The 13832-nt window shown below is 34.7% G+C and overlaps 1 protein-coding gene across 31 annotated transcripts in view; it reads left to right on the top strand.

The window, feature by feature from the left end:
- The window catches only part of Mycbp2 (MYC binding protein 2), a 245859-nt gene that overhangs the window by 58612 nt on the left and 173415 nt on the right, over nt 1–13832 (top strand). For all 31 annotated transcript variants that reach the window (XM_076545493.1, XM_076545490.1, XM_076545488.1 and 28 more), the window contains exons 9-15: nt 3168–3241; nt 3367–3505; nt 4708–4784; nt 5550–5754; nt 7089–7253; nt 9498–9656; nt 12295–12499. In XM_076545493.1, coding sequence (XP_076401608.1) covers nt 3168–3241; nt 3367–3505; nt 4708–4784; nt 5550–5754; nt 7089–7253; nt 9498–9656; nt 12295–12499 — 1024 coding nt within the window. The remainder of the gene's footprint in view (nt 1–3167; nt 3242–3366; nt 3506–4707; nt 4785–5549; nt 5755–7088; nt 7254–9497; nt 9657–12294; nt 12500–13832) is intronic.

Genomic DNA, 13832 nt, shown 5'->3' with positions numbered 1-13832 from the left:
TAATACTAGGTAAATGCATATGTCAGAACAGAACAGTTTTGGAAAATGGGTGGCCTAACAAAATCATCTTGTAACAACTCTTTTCAGAATCTACTTTAAAAAACAAACAAACCAAAAAACAAGACTTGAGCTGTATCTTTGTTTAATATTAACAGCTTTAGAAATGTTAAGTATCAACATATGTTTGTTATACAAAACAATGGGTCTCATTAGGACATGTTTATACATGTATGTCATATACTTTCACTCTATTTCCACCCCAGTTCCAGTTTCCCTGTGTTGTTCTCCTCTTCCACCTTCTGATTTAAAAAAGTCTTCTTTCCTTCCTTCCTTCTCCCTCCCTCCCTCCCTCCCTCCCTCCCTCCCTCCCTCCCTCCCTCCCTCCCTCCCTCCCTCCCTCCCTCCCTCCCTCCCTCCCTCCCTCCTTCCTTTCTTTCTTTCTTTCTTTCTTTCTTTCTTTCTTTCTTTCTTTCTTTCTTTCTTTCTTTCTTTCTTTCTTTCTTTCTTTCTTTCTTTCTTTCTTTTTTTTTGGAGACAAGGTCTCACTATGCAGCTCTGACTGGCCTGGCCTGAAGCATGCTGTGTGGACCAGGCTGGCCTTGAATTCATTGAGATCCACCTGTCTCTGCCTCCTGAGTGCTGGGGTTAAAGGCATGTGCTACCATGCCTGGATGATCTAAAAATATTTTTTAATAATAACATCTGTACTTCCAGAGAACTCCTATAAGCATATGTACATAGTTATAAAAATGATCATATTCTACATAATGCTTTTTGTTGAACTTTCCCTTTAACTTATTACTGAATATGTTTCCAGGTCTTTAGGCTTTTGCAGCATCATTTTAATTTTATAAATTATGTTTTACTGATTAATATATATTGAAATGGGAGTCTTCCAGTTTTCTTTTTCGGTTTTCTTTTTCTTTTGGTACAAAAATTACAATGGGAAGATCATCTTTCTCTCTGCCTCTGTACCATTCATTTTTGGATGATGTCTTAGAAGAAAATTTCTTTATTGACAAAACCTATTCTTCACATAGATGGATACAAAAGAGTAATTTCTTTCCACCTCATTCATAAATGCTGTAACTGAAAAGAAAATTAAAAAATATCTACCTAAAGGTGTTTTTTATTCACCATATTTAAAAATGATTTGTTAATGATTTTCTTCAGTTTAAGTTCTGCATCATTGAACATAAATGCAAATTTTAACCATACAAGTGTGGCTTTCTGTATTTCATAAATATATGCTGTGCCCACAGTGAAGAACAAATCAAACTTTGGGAGGATAGTCCCATATTGTGTGTCTTCCAAGCTTGCAGATGTTGCTTGATATATTTCTGAAGATGCTATCTTAAAATATTCCACAATAGATAAAGAAAGGATAAAGAGAAAAACTTGATATGACGTGACAAGAAGACTCGGCATTGACTCAAGCCTGAAGAAGCGTGTTTGTCATTTGTCAATACTTTGGCATGGACCACATTTTCTTCAACACAACCGTTTGCTTTTTCCCTGGGAAGGGACAACTCTTCTCTCTAGCCTTTCCATCAAGAAGAATAGTCGTAAACTGTCAGATTTATAGGTATTCATGAATGCCATGTTTAAAATGAACATAAATTGGTAATTCATTCAGTTTCATGGTCTAATTAGTCTTATTTCACTGCAGTATGGATGAACACCCTTGTCAAATGTCATTTTACTCTTTCTATTCTATTTACTTTCAGGTTGTGTTCTTATGTCATTTACTGTCCACGTCTGGTGACAGGTTGCTCAGAATATGAGGCTTTTTTGCCCCTCTTCTTACGCCACTTCACTCCCTCACCCCTGCATTTATCTGAAATTATAATGAGTTTTTCTTCTTTGCTTTTTAGTTTAAAATCTTACTGCTTAGAGCTTGAGAAGCATCTTTCTTGCGCCTCTTTGTATTCTGTACAGTGGACTAGGAACTCTTTCTTTCGATTTCTCCTCTCTTTGATTACCAAGTCTCTTGGGCTACCAGTGGGCCTTGTCTCCCAGTTTCTATTTCCAGTTTGTGATCACTGAATTCTCTATTTGGTAAGGGTCTGCCTGTGTTTTGCATATTTATAATAAGGAAGTATGCTAGTATGAAGCTCTTGGGCAAAGATCAAGCATATTTGGGTGGGCTCCTTTGCTGTATTCCAAAAAAAAAAAAAGAAAAAAAAATCCCAGAGTTTTATGTTTTGTTGATTCAGGTTGAACTAGAAATGAATTTTCTTGTTTTTTGTATTGTGATTAATGGAGAGGTTCATCCTAGTTCTCCATGGTTACTGTAGAAAATGTGTGTGCTTTTAGAATTGCCTGCTGAATACTTGTTTTCTCATAGGATACAATTTATACAGATGTTGATTTTTGCTTGTAGTTTGTGTTATTTAGCAGCAGTCACTAACACATGTTCCAGGGTCCTTCTGTGATACTGGTATCCCTTGTTACAACTAACTTGTGCATTACTTTGATCAAAGTATACAGTGCACTCTTCTACAGAGATATGTTCAATGCTGGCAAATATGGGTGGTAGCTGAGATATTTGGCTGGTTTGAGAAAAAAAGAATTGAGTTGTTGGATCTGAGAAGGATAAATGGTTAGAAAGTCTAGAACATTATAAATACTAAATATGATGGAATAGACATTGACTTTCTACATGGGAAATATATAAGTAGTTTTGACATTTATTTTGTAAAGCAAGGGATATCTGCAGTTGGACACCATAGACTTCAAATACAGAAGCTTTAGATCTATCTGTATTTCTCTGTGACACTAATGACTGAAGTGTATGTCTGATGATAGTGTTGCCTAAATTGCATGTGATTATATTGAAATGATCATAACCAACATTGTTTGTTTATCATGGTGCATGTTCAACTTTCAGACTGTATCTGATACTAATTCATTTTGAAATTAGGTGGGCTCTCAGATTCTTGATTATGCAAGCTTTATAAATGTAAGCACAACATGTGACCAGAACTCTTAGTATTGTTTATTTTTTCTTAATTTGTAATTCTTATTTTTAAAAAGTCTCCTTTTGAGTGTAAGTGTATTCTTATTGTGTGAAGAACTCTCATTCTGACTTCAACAGAGGAGTAAAATCATTTCGTGAGTTGCTTATTTATTGTTTAATGTAATTACTTTTTCTTTACTTTGTATAGATTGCCACACTGAAGGTCAAAATATTTTATTTACTGATGGAGAGTATATAAACCAGATAGCTGCTTCAAGAGATGTAAGTGCTTGCAATCATCAGTAGTTCTTGTAAATGAAACCACTTTTTCTTAAATTACTTGGCTTTTATTGAGTACCTGAAGACTGATTTATGCAATATAAAAATCCCGAATTTTTTCTTTTAAGGATGGCTTTGTTGTCAGAATATTTGCCACAAGCACTGAACCTGTACTGCAACAAGAATTACAGCTTAAACTGGCCAGGAAATGCTTACATGCTTGTGGAATATCACTGTTTGATTTGGAAAAGGATTTGCATATAATAAGTAAGATGACAAAACAAGTCTTTCTTTTTACTTTTAAAATCTCTTTGTTTTCAGCAATGCAGCTCATAATTTAGTAGCTACTGTGTCTATTACTATAAAGCAAAATTTTTAATTACTATATAGAAGTAACTAGGAAATACAGCCTGTAAACAGACAAGGTAATAGAAAGTGTTTAGAAAAGTGGCTAATAATACTTTCCAACTATCAGTTTGAATAGGGCAAAATAAACATATTCATTAAGGATATGAATGGAAAATGCTTGGTGTCTTTAATTTAATTCCACTGAAGATTTATTAGTGCAGTTCTGTAACTTAGGGGAATCTATATAAGATCTGACTTTTGACATTTTTATCTTTGAGAGTTTACTAATCTTGCCAGTAGTTTTTTTATCTCACATATTTTAATTGTATAGGATTTTTGTGTATCATCCCTTCCATGGGAAAACTGCCAAATTGAGCTAAAACTTCCCATTTTAAAAGTTTACAGAATCATTGGTTGCTTGCATGACTGGCCAAACATCATAAAATATACTGTATAAAAAAATTTTAATTTATAGTTTGAAAATGTACGTATATATATACACATATTTTTAAAGTTAGGAAATTTTCTTCTATAAAAAAGCACAGGACAGAGAATCTGAAAGTTTGTATCCAGATATCTTCATATTTTAATTCAATCACAGAGAGCTTTAGGTTTTAGATGAACTAACTCCTAAGCTTTATATTTGTTAATTTAAACAATGGGTAATATAGTTATGAAGAGCAAATGATATAAAATATATACATTTTATGATGTTCATTAACAGTTATGCTTAATAAAAATGTATTTTTACACCTTAATTCAATGACTACTGTTGACATTGACTTATGAATATTTTGTTATAAAGTGTTGTTTGGTAGTAATTTAAAATACATCAAGATTAGAACTTTTATCTTTTTTTTTTTGAGGTTGTGGGCCTGTTGTGGTATCTCTAGGAACTGATATTTACTCTGTTTTGTTTTGTTTCATTTCATTTTCTGACAGTGTTTCTAGGTAGCCCATCATGTTCCCAAGCTAGTGTCCTCCAGCCTGAACTTAAGTGTGCCACCATGTCCAGACAGTTCTAATTGAATTAACTGATATTATTTGATAGAGTGCATGTTGTATTTAGAATTACTTATGTTAAAAATGCAGTCCTACTTAATAGTATTGTTTTCTTGAAGGCACAGGATTTGATGAGGAATCAGCAATACTTGGTGCAGGACGAGAGTTTGCACTAATGAAAACAGCAAATGGAAAGGTAAATTACTTATTTTGTTTCAAAAATTAACTTTTTCTGCTAGAAGAGACAGTACAAATTGTTATATAATTCAGACAATCTATACATTTAAATGTTGTAGTTTTTTTACATGGTAAATCTTATTCATGTTGAAAATAACATTATGTAAGAATAGTATCATTTAAGGCCCTAAAAATTTGTAAACTTTTTTAAAAGTTATATTTTTGCAAGTATTTAATTATGGGTTCATTTAATTTTTGAATTAGTTTAAATTTGTATTTTGTGTTTATTCTGATATGAGATACCACAAATTTCTAAATGTTCTAATGTCCAAAACAAATACAATATATAATTTAGATAACAGAGAAGCATGTTTAATTAATTTTATTTGATAGGTTAGCCTGTATAGATTGAAGTTTCTTTTTTGTCTAATAAATGTGAAGAGAACATATGATAACTAAGGGAATTCTGAAAATAGAAATTATCAAGCATATATTTACATGTAGCTTTTTATAAATTTGGAAGTTAATAACAAATTTTATGAATTTCCTCCTATGATTACAATCATGTAAATATAAATATGAAAATTGTAAAAATTATAACTGTTCATATAAAAAGTAAACTTGAGTTGGTCAGTTTCTGTCTCCTGCAGGTGATGAAATTTGAATATTTTTGTTATTTTTGCCTTTCAATGAAATATGGAAACTTTTAGTTTCTTGTGAAACCTGGTGCACCATTCCAAAAAATTCTAATATTTGTTTTTCTTTTCTTTTTTTAATATATAAGATATATTATACTGGCAAGTACCAGAGTCTTGGAATTAAACAAGGTGGTCCTTCAGCAGGAAAATGGGTTGAGCTACCAATTACTAAATCTCCCAAGATAGTGCACTTCTCTGTTGGACATGATGGTTCGCATGCCCTTTTAGTTGCGGAGGATGGAAGTGTGTTCTTTACAGGATCTGCAAGTAAAGGAGAAGATGGCGAGTCAAGTAAGTCACCTGAGAGCTGGCACTTACTGAATGTTAGTGTGACGTCATCGCAATAGCACTGGCCTCAGCAGCCTGTGTGTATAAGGGACATGCAGTGAAGCATGCGCTAAGGAAAGGTGGTTGTCTATTTCACTCTGCAGTCCTTGTGAGTGAATTTTCATCTTCTGGGTACATGACTGTTCATCTGAGAATAGGTGGTTGGTGATTTTTTTCCATCTAATTATTCTAGTAGATTACTTAAACCCAAAACTTTGCAAGGAATATGTATTTTAACAGGAAGATAAACATTATGTAACTTTGTTTATAAATGTTAGCTATGGATTATTGTTTGTGGCATTCTTTCTCTATGAGGAAATCATTTGCTCTGCAATGAAAAAAATATATAATTTGATCTAATATTTTTTCTGTTTAGATCCTTCTTCAAAGCATAATTTTTCTCTCTTAAATAAATAACATCATATTCCTTGGTGTAGCATCTTACAGGGATTAGTTTTTTGAAAGTCAATATATAATGGAAAATTAAGTGAAAATTAAAGTTACCCTGAGATTAGCCCTTTAAAAAGCCACAGAATATATTACCATCCCCTAGGAACTGAACATTTAGAGAACATTCATTTAAACTAGTTACAAGACTGTGTATCAGAATCAAGTCATATGAAAGCTGTGGTGGTATTTTAAACTATAGCATAACAATATAATTTTATTCTGAAAGCATGAAAGAGATTGATTACCCAAATGAACAGCTAGTTGATGTTTTCCATCTTTCACTTATTTTGATGCTAGAATTTTTGAAAATGGTAGCTTTTTAAATCACCCATATTTCTATTTATTTGTTCATTTTCATATGAGTATCATCTTTCTTTACAATCACATTGACTTGGTACAGCTAGTTAATATCTATTAGATGAATAAGAAACTTTGTTTCCATGATCTACTATAACTGCGTATTAATTATAAAGAGAGATTAAAAAGAAGGTGATATAAGTGTATGTTGGGGAGGGGGTTAGGGCGGTATGTGTGTTGTTGTAGTTGTGTGGATAATATAAAAGTAATCTAGAGATTGAGACTCCTAGAAGTTTATTGCAAACTGGGTTTCCTTTTGGGAATTTCACTGTTCTAGAGGAACTGTCAATGATAACCTAAATATTAATTGACATATGAGGCTAGCCCATTCCTAATTATAATCTACATGATGGTAAGCCCTGGCCTTTATGAGACTTAATGAAGTGTATCAAAAAGGTAAACAAATTGTTCATTTTCTTTGGTTTTATATATAAATCATTGTTATTATTTGCATATAGATACCTTACATTCATTTTATTTGTTCTTTTTAGCTAAGAGCAGACGGCAGTCAAAACCCTATAAACCTAAAAAGATCATTAAAATGGAAGGAAAGATTGTGGTCTACACAGCCTGCAATAATGGGAGTAGTTCTGTTCTTTCTAAAGATGGAGAATTATACATGTTTGGGAAAGATGCTATTTATTCTGATAGTTCAAGTAAGTTAAAAAATATCACTTTTATGCAAAAAGGATTCCAATATGAATTACTGGATGTAACACAGATGTGTCTAGAAAATTAACATTTGTAATATGCTTTAACTACATACTTGGCATTTTCTTCCAACTGAAACTTTGGAGAAGATGTTTTCCATTGTATTTTGTCACTAGAAGGTCTGACGTTCATTTCACACATAGCTAGTAATGAACTTGGGGGAAATTTTCCCTTAGCTCTTTTCTCTGGAAAGCTTTCCCTTCACATTGAAGTGCTGTATAACGTGTCTTTGGGTTAATGTTAGTCACTATCAGCAGTCAGTTTTTATAATAAAGCTGATTTTAAATCATTGAATTATCTGTCTCCTCACTTAGACAGTGGGGAAATATTATTTCCTTTGCTAATTACTGTATTCTATAATTCGTAGCACAAAGGCTCAAGAATTATTTATCAGTTTATCAAGTGCCTGACTGATAAAACTAAGTTTTAAGAGGTGGATATGAGGGATGGAAGTAGCTAGATAGTTTTATATTTACAAGTTCTAATCGTATAACCTTATACTATTTGGTTGCTAGATTTTTTTTTCCCCATAGTAATTAGAAATGAGTATAATGAATTAGTCATCCCACTTAGGGTGATTTTATATGAGATCCATGTGTAATACCTTTGAATTTTGCTATAAAAAGGAAGCCAGGATAAATGGAGTTTTTGACTGGAAAGTTAAGTGGTTGTCCAAGGTTGGAGAAATCAGCACGTAGAAAATTTATAGCAGTTAATTATTCACTGGAACTGCTCCCAAGTAAAAGAAGTGCTGACTTAATGTGCTAACATTCAGATTCTCAGTGGGCTAAAATTGTTAGAGGGAGTCAGACTTTTGGGATAGCACATTAGTAGTTTTAAAATAATACTCAGCATAACCATTGTATGCTAAAATGCTAATAGAAATTGAAGATTTACATGTAAGGGTTTAGGTGAAGCAGAAAAAAAGGTCTACCTGCCCTTTTGCAGTTGGAGAGAGATTTATTCATGACAGACTTAAGTGGATATTGTTCAGTGACTTTAGACAGTCAGATTTGTTATTAGCTTTTTTTAGTTGGATAACGTTTACTTAACATTCAGAATTTTCTTTTTGTTTCCCTTCCCTTAAAAAGAGGCAAAGGATAGTATCTGTTTCATATTTTATTTTTGTAATTCTATAAGAACATTTAAGAAATGTTCTGCACAGAACCTGGAACATGCAAGAGCTCAGCATATAATCATCTGGTATTAGTATCAAACTTTGTTCCATGAGATACTTATTATACATATTTTTTCAAGTGTGCTACATACTGAAATTAGGAATTTTTACAACTTACCTAATTGCCTTAATTTTTGGAAATGTTTTTAATATATCTTAGAAAACTAACTCTTTAGTTGTTAGTATTATTAGTTCTTAGTAAGGTTAATCATGCTTTTGTACTTTTAAAATTTTTGCAAATAGTAAGTACTAATGGTAGGAAATGGATGTGAAAAGCATACTGAAAGTAACATAAGGGAAGTTAAGGAAATAATGGGGTGGCTTGTGGAAGAAAGTATTAGGGGTTCAAAAACATTCTTTTGATGGCTGGTGAGATGATTCACCATGAGAAGGCAATTGTTGCTAAGCTTAACAGCCTGAGTCAATGGTCAGGACTCAGGTGATGAAAGGAGAGGACCATCTTCTGCAAGTTATCTTCTGTCCTATCTGTGCCCATCATGGACACATGTGCACTTGAGTGCATTCACAGGAAGCAAGTAAATAAACAAATGTGATTTTACAGTAAGTGCTGGTACTGTTTTGTAAAACTACAGGTTTTATAAAAACACTGTTTGATTGTACTATTGTGAGTGTTTTACTAATTTTGTTGCTGAGGCAGTCTAAGCAGGTAAAGGTTCATGACTTATTTGTGCCTACAGTAGAAATTTGAGAGGGGCTGGCCCTTCTGAGTACTGTTCAAAGGTATTGGCATGTGGAGCAAGCAGGCAGGAAAAGTTAGCTGGAAATAATCCGATGAGATATTTGTCCCAACTACATTTAATGTTTTTTTGTTTGTTTGTTTGTTTTTTGTTTTTGTTTTTGTTTTTAATTTGATGGTTTTCTACCTGTAGTTAGGTCTTTTGTTTCCCATTTCCGTGAATTATTTTTCTCAAGAAAATGACTTCTGCATTAAAGTTGTTCTAGGTACAGAAATATTTTCATTGTTTTTGTTAATTTTGTATCTTTTTTCTAGGTTTGGTGTCTGACTTGAAAGGCCATTTTGTAACTCAGGTAGCAATGGGCAAAGCTCACACTTGTGTTTTAATGAAGAATGGTGAGGTTTGGACTTTTGGTGTAAATAATAAAGGACAATGTGGACGAGACACTGGTGCTATGAACCAAGGAGGGAAAGGTAGGAGTTTCATTTTTAGGTATCAAGAAATATGTTGTCTTTTCATTAGCTTTTTGGGATATAGTAAAGAATCTTACTCTTCCAAAAATGAATGACTCAGGCCTAAGAGATGGCTCAACAGTAAAGAGCACCTGCTGCTCTTTCAGAGGACCCAGGTTCTATACATGCAGGCAAAACTCACATACATAGCAATTAAAAACACTTTTAAGTGAATGAATCTTTGATTTCATATAAATTTAAAACCCCCTGAATTTTTCCTTGATAATAAAAGTTTATCACTGGAAAAATAAAATAATATTTTTAGTTTTTGAGCAAGTGATGTTCCTACCTGTTTAATATTTGTAAAAATATACATAAATCAATGGTAACACATTTTTGATGACTAAATTGTTCATGGAAAGCAAATTTTTTTTTTTTTTGTGGTATATATTTTTTATTTTACAATACCATTCAGTTCTACATATCAGCCATGGGTTCCCCTATTCTCCCCCCTCCCACGCCCTCCCCTTACCCCCAGCCCACCCTCCATTCCCACCTCCTCCAGGACAAGTCCTCCCCCGAGGACTGTGATCAACTTGGTAGACTCAGTCCAGGGAGGTCCAGTCTCTTCCTCCCAGACTAAGCCAAGTGTCCCTGCATAAGTTCCTGGTTTCAAACAGCCAACTCATGGAATGAGCACAGGACTTGGTCCCACTGCCTAGATGCCTCCCAAACTGATCAAGCCAATCAACTGTCTCACCTATTCAGAGGGCCTGATCCAGCTGGGAGCCCCTCAGCCTTTGGTTCATAGTTCATGTGTTTCCATTCATTTGGCTATTTTTTTTCAATAATTGAGTAAAACTGAAATTGATTATATGCCACAGTCATCCTAGGGACCTCCATGCTATATATATGGCCTCTATGGTTCTATGGGTTGTGGTCTGATTGTTCATTTTATATCTAGAATCCACCAATGAGTGAGTACATACCATAACTGTCTTTCTGGGTTTGGGTTACCTCACTCAGGATGATTTTTTCTAGTTCCATCCATTTGCCTGCAAATTTCATGCTTTCATTGTTTTTCTCTGCTGAGTAGTACTCCATTGTGTATATGTACCACATTTTTTTCATCCATTCTTCCGTTGATGGGCATCTAGGTTGTTTCCAGGTTCTGGCTATTACAAATAGTGCTGCTATGAACATAGCTGAGCATGTATCTTTATGGTATGTATCAGCATTCTTTGGGTATATGCCCAAGAGTGGGATGGCTGGGTCTTGAGGTAGTTCGATTCCTAATTTTCTGAGAAACCGCCATACTGATTTCCACAGTGGTTGTACAAGTTTACATTCCCACCAACAGTGGAGGAGTGTTCCCTTTGCTCCACATCCTCTCCAACATTGGTTGTCATTGGTGTTTTTGATCTTAGCCATTCTAACAGGTGTAAGGTGGTATCTCAGAGTCGTTTTGATTTGCATTTCTCTGATGATTAAGGATGTTGAGCATTTCTTTAAATGTCTTTCAGCCATTTGTAGTTCTTGTTTTGTGAATTCTCTGTTTAGCTCTTTAGCCCATTTTTTAATTGGACTGTTCAGTGCTTTGATGTCTAGTTTCTTGAGTTCTTTATATATTGTGGAGATCAATCCTCTGTCAGATGTGGGGTTGGTGAAGATCTTTTCCCAATCTGTTGGGTGTCTTTTTGTCTTATTGACTGTGTCTTTTGCCCTGCAAAAGCTTCTCAGTTTTGAGAGGTCCCATGGAAAGCAAATTTTTTTTTTTTTTTTTTTTTTTTTTTTTTTTTTTTTTTTGGTTTTTCGAGACAGGGTTTCTCTGTGTAGCTTTGCGCCTTTCCTGGAACTCACTTGGTAGCCCAGGCTGGCCTCGAACTCACAGAGATCCGACTGCCTCTGCCTCCCGAGTGCTGGGATTAAAGGCGTGCGCCACCACCGCCCGGCTGGAAAGCAAATTTTTTTTCAAATTGTTGTCATTTTCTTTTTGGCAGTAGCCTATCAACAAATATTACCCTCCTTGTTTAATCATGTATACTACCAAAAGTAGAATCTCAAATGGCTGAGAAGCACTTAAAAGAAATATTCAACATTCTTAGCCATCAGGGGTATACAAATCAAAATGACTTTGAGGTTCCATCTTACATCTGTCAGAATAGCTAAGGTCAAAAACACAAGTGACAGCTCATGTTGGTGAGGATGTGGAGCAAGGGAACACTCCTCCATTGCTGGTGGGAGTACAAACTTGTACAGCCACTTTGGAAATCAGTATGACAGTTTCCCAGAATGTTGGGAATCAATCTATCTCAAGACCCAGCTATTCAACTCTTGGGCATATACCCAACGGATGCTCTACCATACCACAAGGACACTTGCTCAACTATGTGAGCCTAGCCTTTTAATGGCTTAGCTACCCTCTGCAGCCCTGAGCTGATTTCTTGATTATACATAGGTACCTTGAGTGGCTGTGCTTTAGGTTATATGCTATACATAAGAGATAAATGAATAAGTTTGATGAGGAATAATAGATAAAGTGAGTAAATACATAATCACTTAGATTACAGCAGGGTTCATGTTTGTTCTTAAATTGGAAAATACCTGTTTTTAGACATGGAAATAATCCACATAAATTATAAATTGATCTGTCAAACAGGATTTGGAGTTGAAAATATGGCAACAGCAATGGATGAAGACCTGGAAGAAGAACTAGATGAAAAAGATGAGAAGTCCATGATGTGCCCTCCAGGCATGCATAAGTGGAAGCTGGAGCAGTGCATGGTATGCACAGTGTGTGGAGATTGTACAGGCTATGGAGCCAGCTGTGTTAGCAGTGGGCGTCCCGACAGAGTTCCTGGAGGGTAAGACAAGATTTTCTACTGAAGAGAATAAGCATACCCCCATTTGTTTTTTGTATTTCAAAATTATCTCAGAGTTTACATACCTACCTTTTATGTATATGTGTGTGGAGTGGTGATGTCTTTGGTTCAAACCCATGGATTCACCATAATACCAGGGAAGTGCTCTACCACTGAACTACACTTTGAGCCCTAAACTTAATAATAGATACAATTATTTTCTGCTATGTTATAGAGTATTATTTTAAGGTGTGTTACTTTTGTTTATATTGCATTTGTTTAATTCTTTGAAGCTGTGTTACTGTGCCTGTGTAAAACACCTGATGATCTAATAAAGAACTGAACATTCAATAGTGAGGCAGGAGAGAGAAATAGGTGGGGCTGACAGACAGAGAGGATAAATAAAAGGAAAAATCTGGGAGGAAAAAGAAATAGCCAGAGAAGGAGGAGGACTCCAGGGGCTAGCCACCCAGTTACATAGCAAGCCATGGAGTAAGAAACAAAGAAAGATATACAGAAATAGAAAAGGAAAAGCACAGAAACAGAAGATAGATGGAATAATTTAAAGTTAAGAAAAGCTGGCTAGAAATAAGCCAAGTTAAGGCCGAGCATTTATAGTTAAGAATTTATAGTTAAGAATAATCCTCTGTGTGTGATTTATTTGGGAGCTGGGTGGCAGGCCCTCCAAAAGAGTAAAAACAAACAACACCACTGATACATTGAGTTCTAATTTGTGTCATCTTTAAGTTTGCCTTCCTTTCAGTTTGATTCATTTAATCAATTATTTAAAATTAGGTCATATTTTTTTTTAAATTCTAGGGCCTTATTTGGAATTTTTCTAAGCTTTTAAATGCCAAATGTAATTGATATTTTCTAAGTAGAATTACCAAATATATAGGCTGCTTGAGTAGAAATACATATTCTCTCTCTAAAATTGCATCATGCCTATCTGTCTGTCTGTCTGTCTGTCTGTCTGTCTGTCTGTCTGTCTATCTTCTTATAGACTCTTGTTTTAAGGGTTTGTCCTGGTTAATCTTTTGTCAACTTGGAAAACCCCTTTATATGTCTGGGATGATGGCTTCTTAATTGAGAAAATGCTTTCATAAGATTGGTCTGTAGACTTGTCTGTGGGCTATTGTGTTGATTAATGATTGATATGGAAGGATCCCGTCTACTGTGGTGCCACACCTGTTCAAGTGGTCCTAAGGGTATATAACAAAGCAGCCTGAGCAAGCCAATGAAGAGCAAGTCAGTAAGCAGCACTCCTCCATGGGCTCTGCATCAGTTTCTACCTCCAGATACCTGACCTGACTTCCCTCCATGATGGACTGTGATA

The sequence above is a fragment of the Peromyscus maniculatus genome, chromosome 9 (genome assembly GCF_049852395.1).
Source record: "Peromyscus maniculatus bairdii isolate BWxNUB_F1_BW_parent chromosome 9, HU_Pman_BW_mat_3.1, whole genome shotgun sequence".
NCBI lineage: Eukaryota > Metazoa > Chordata > Mammalia > Rodentia > Cricetidae > Peromyscus > Peromyscus maniculatus.
The sequence above is the reverse complement of the archived record's forward strand: the minus strand, read 5'-3'. Positions and strand labels throughout refer to the sequence as shown.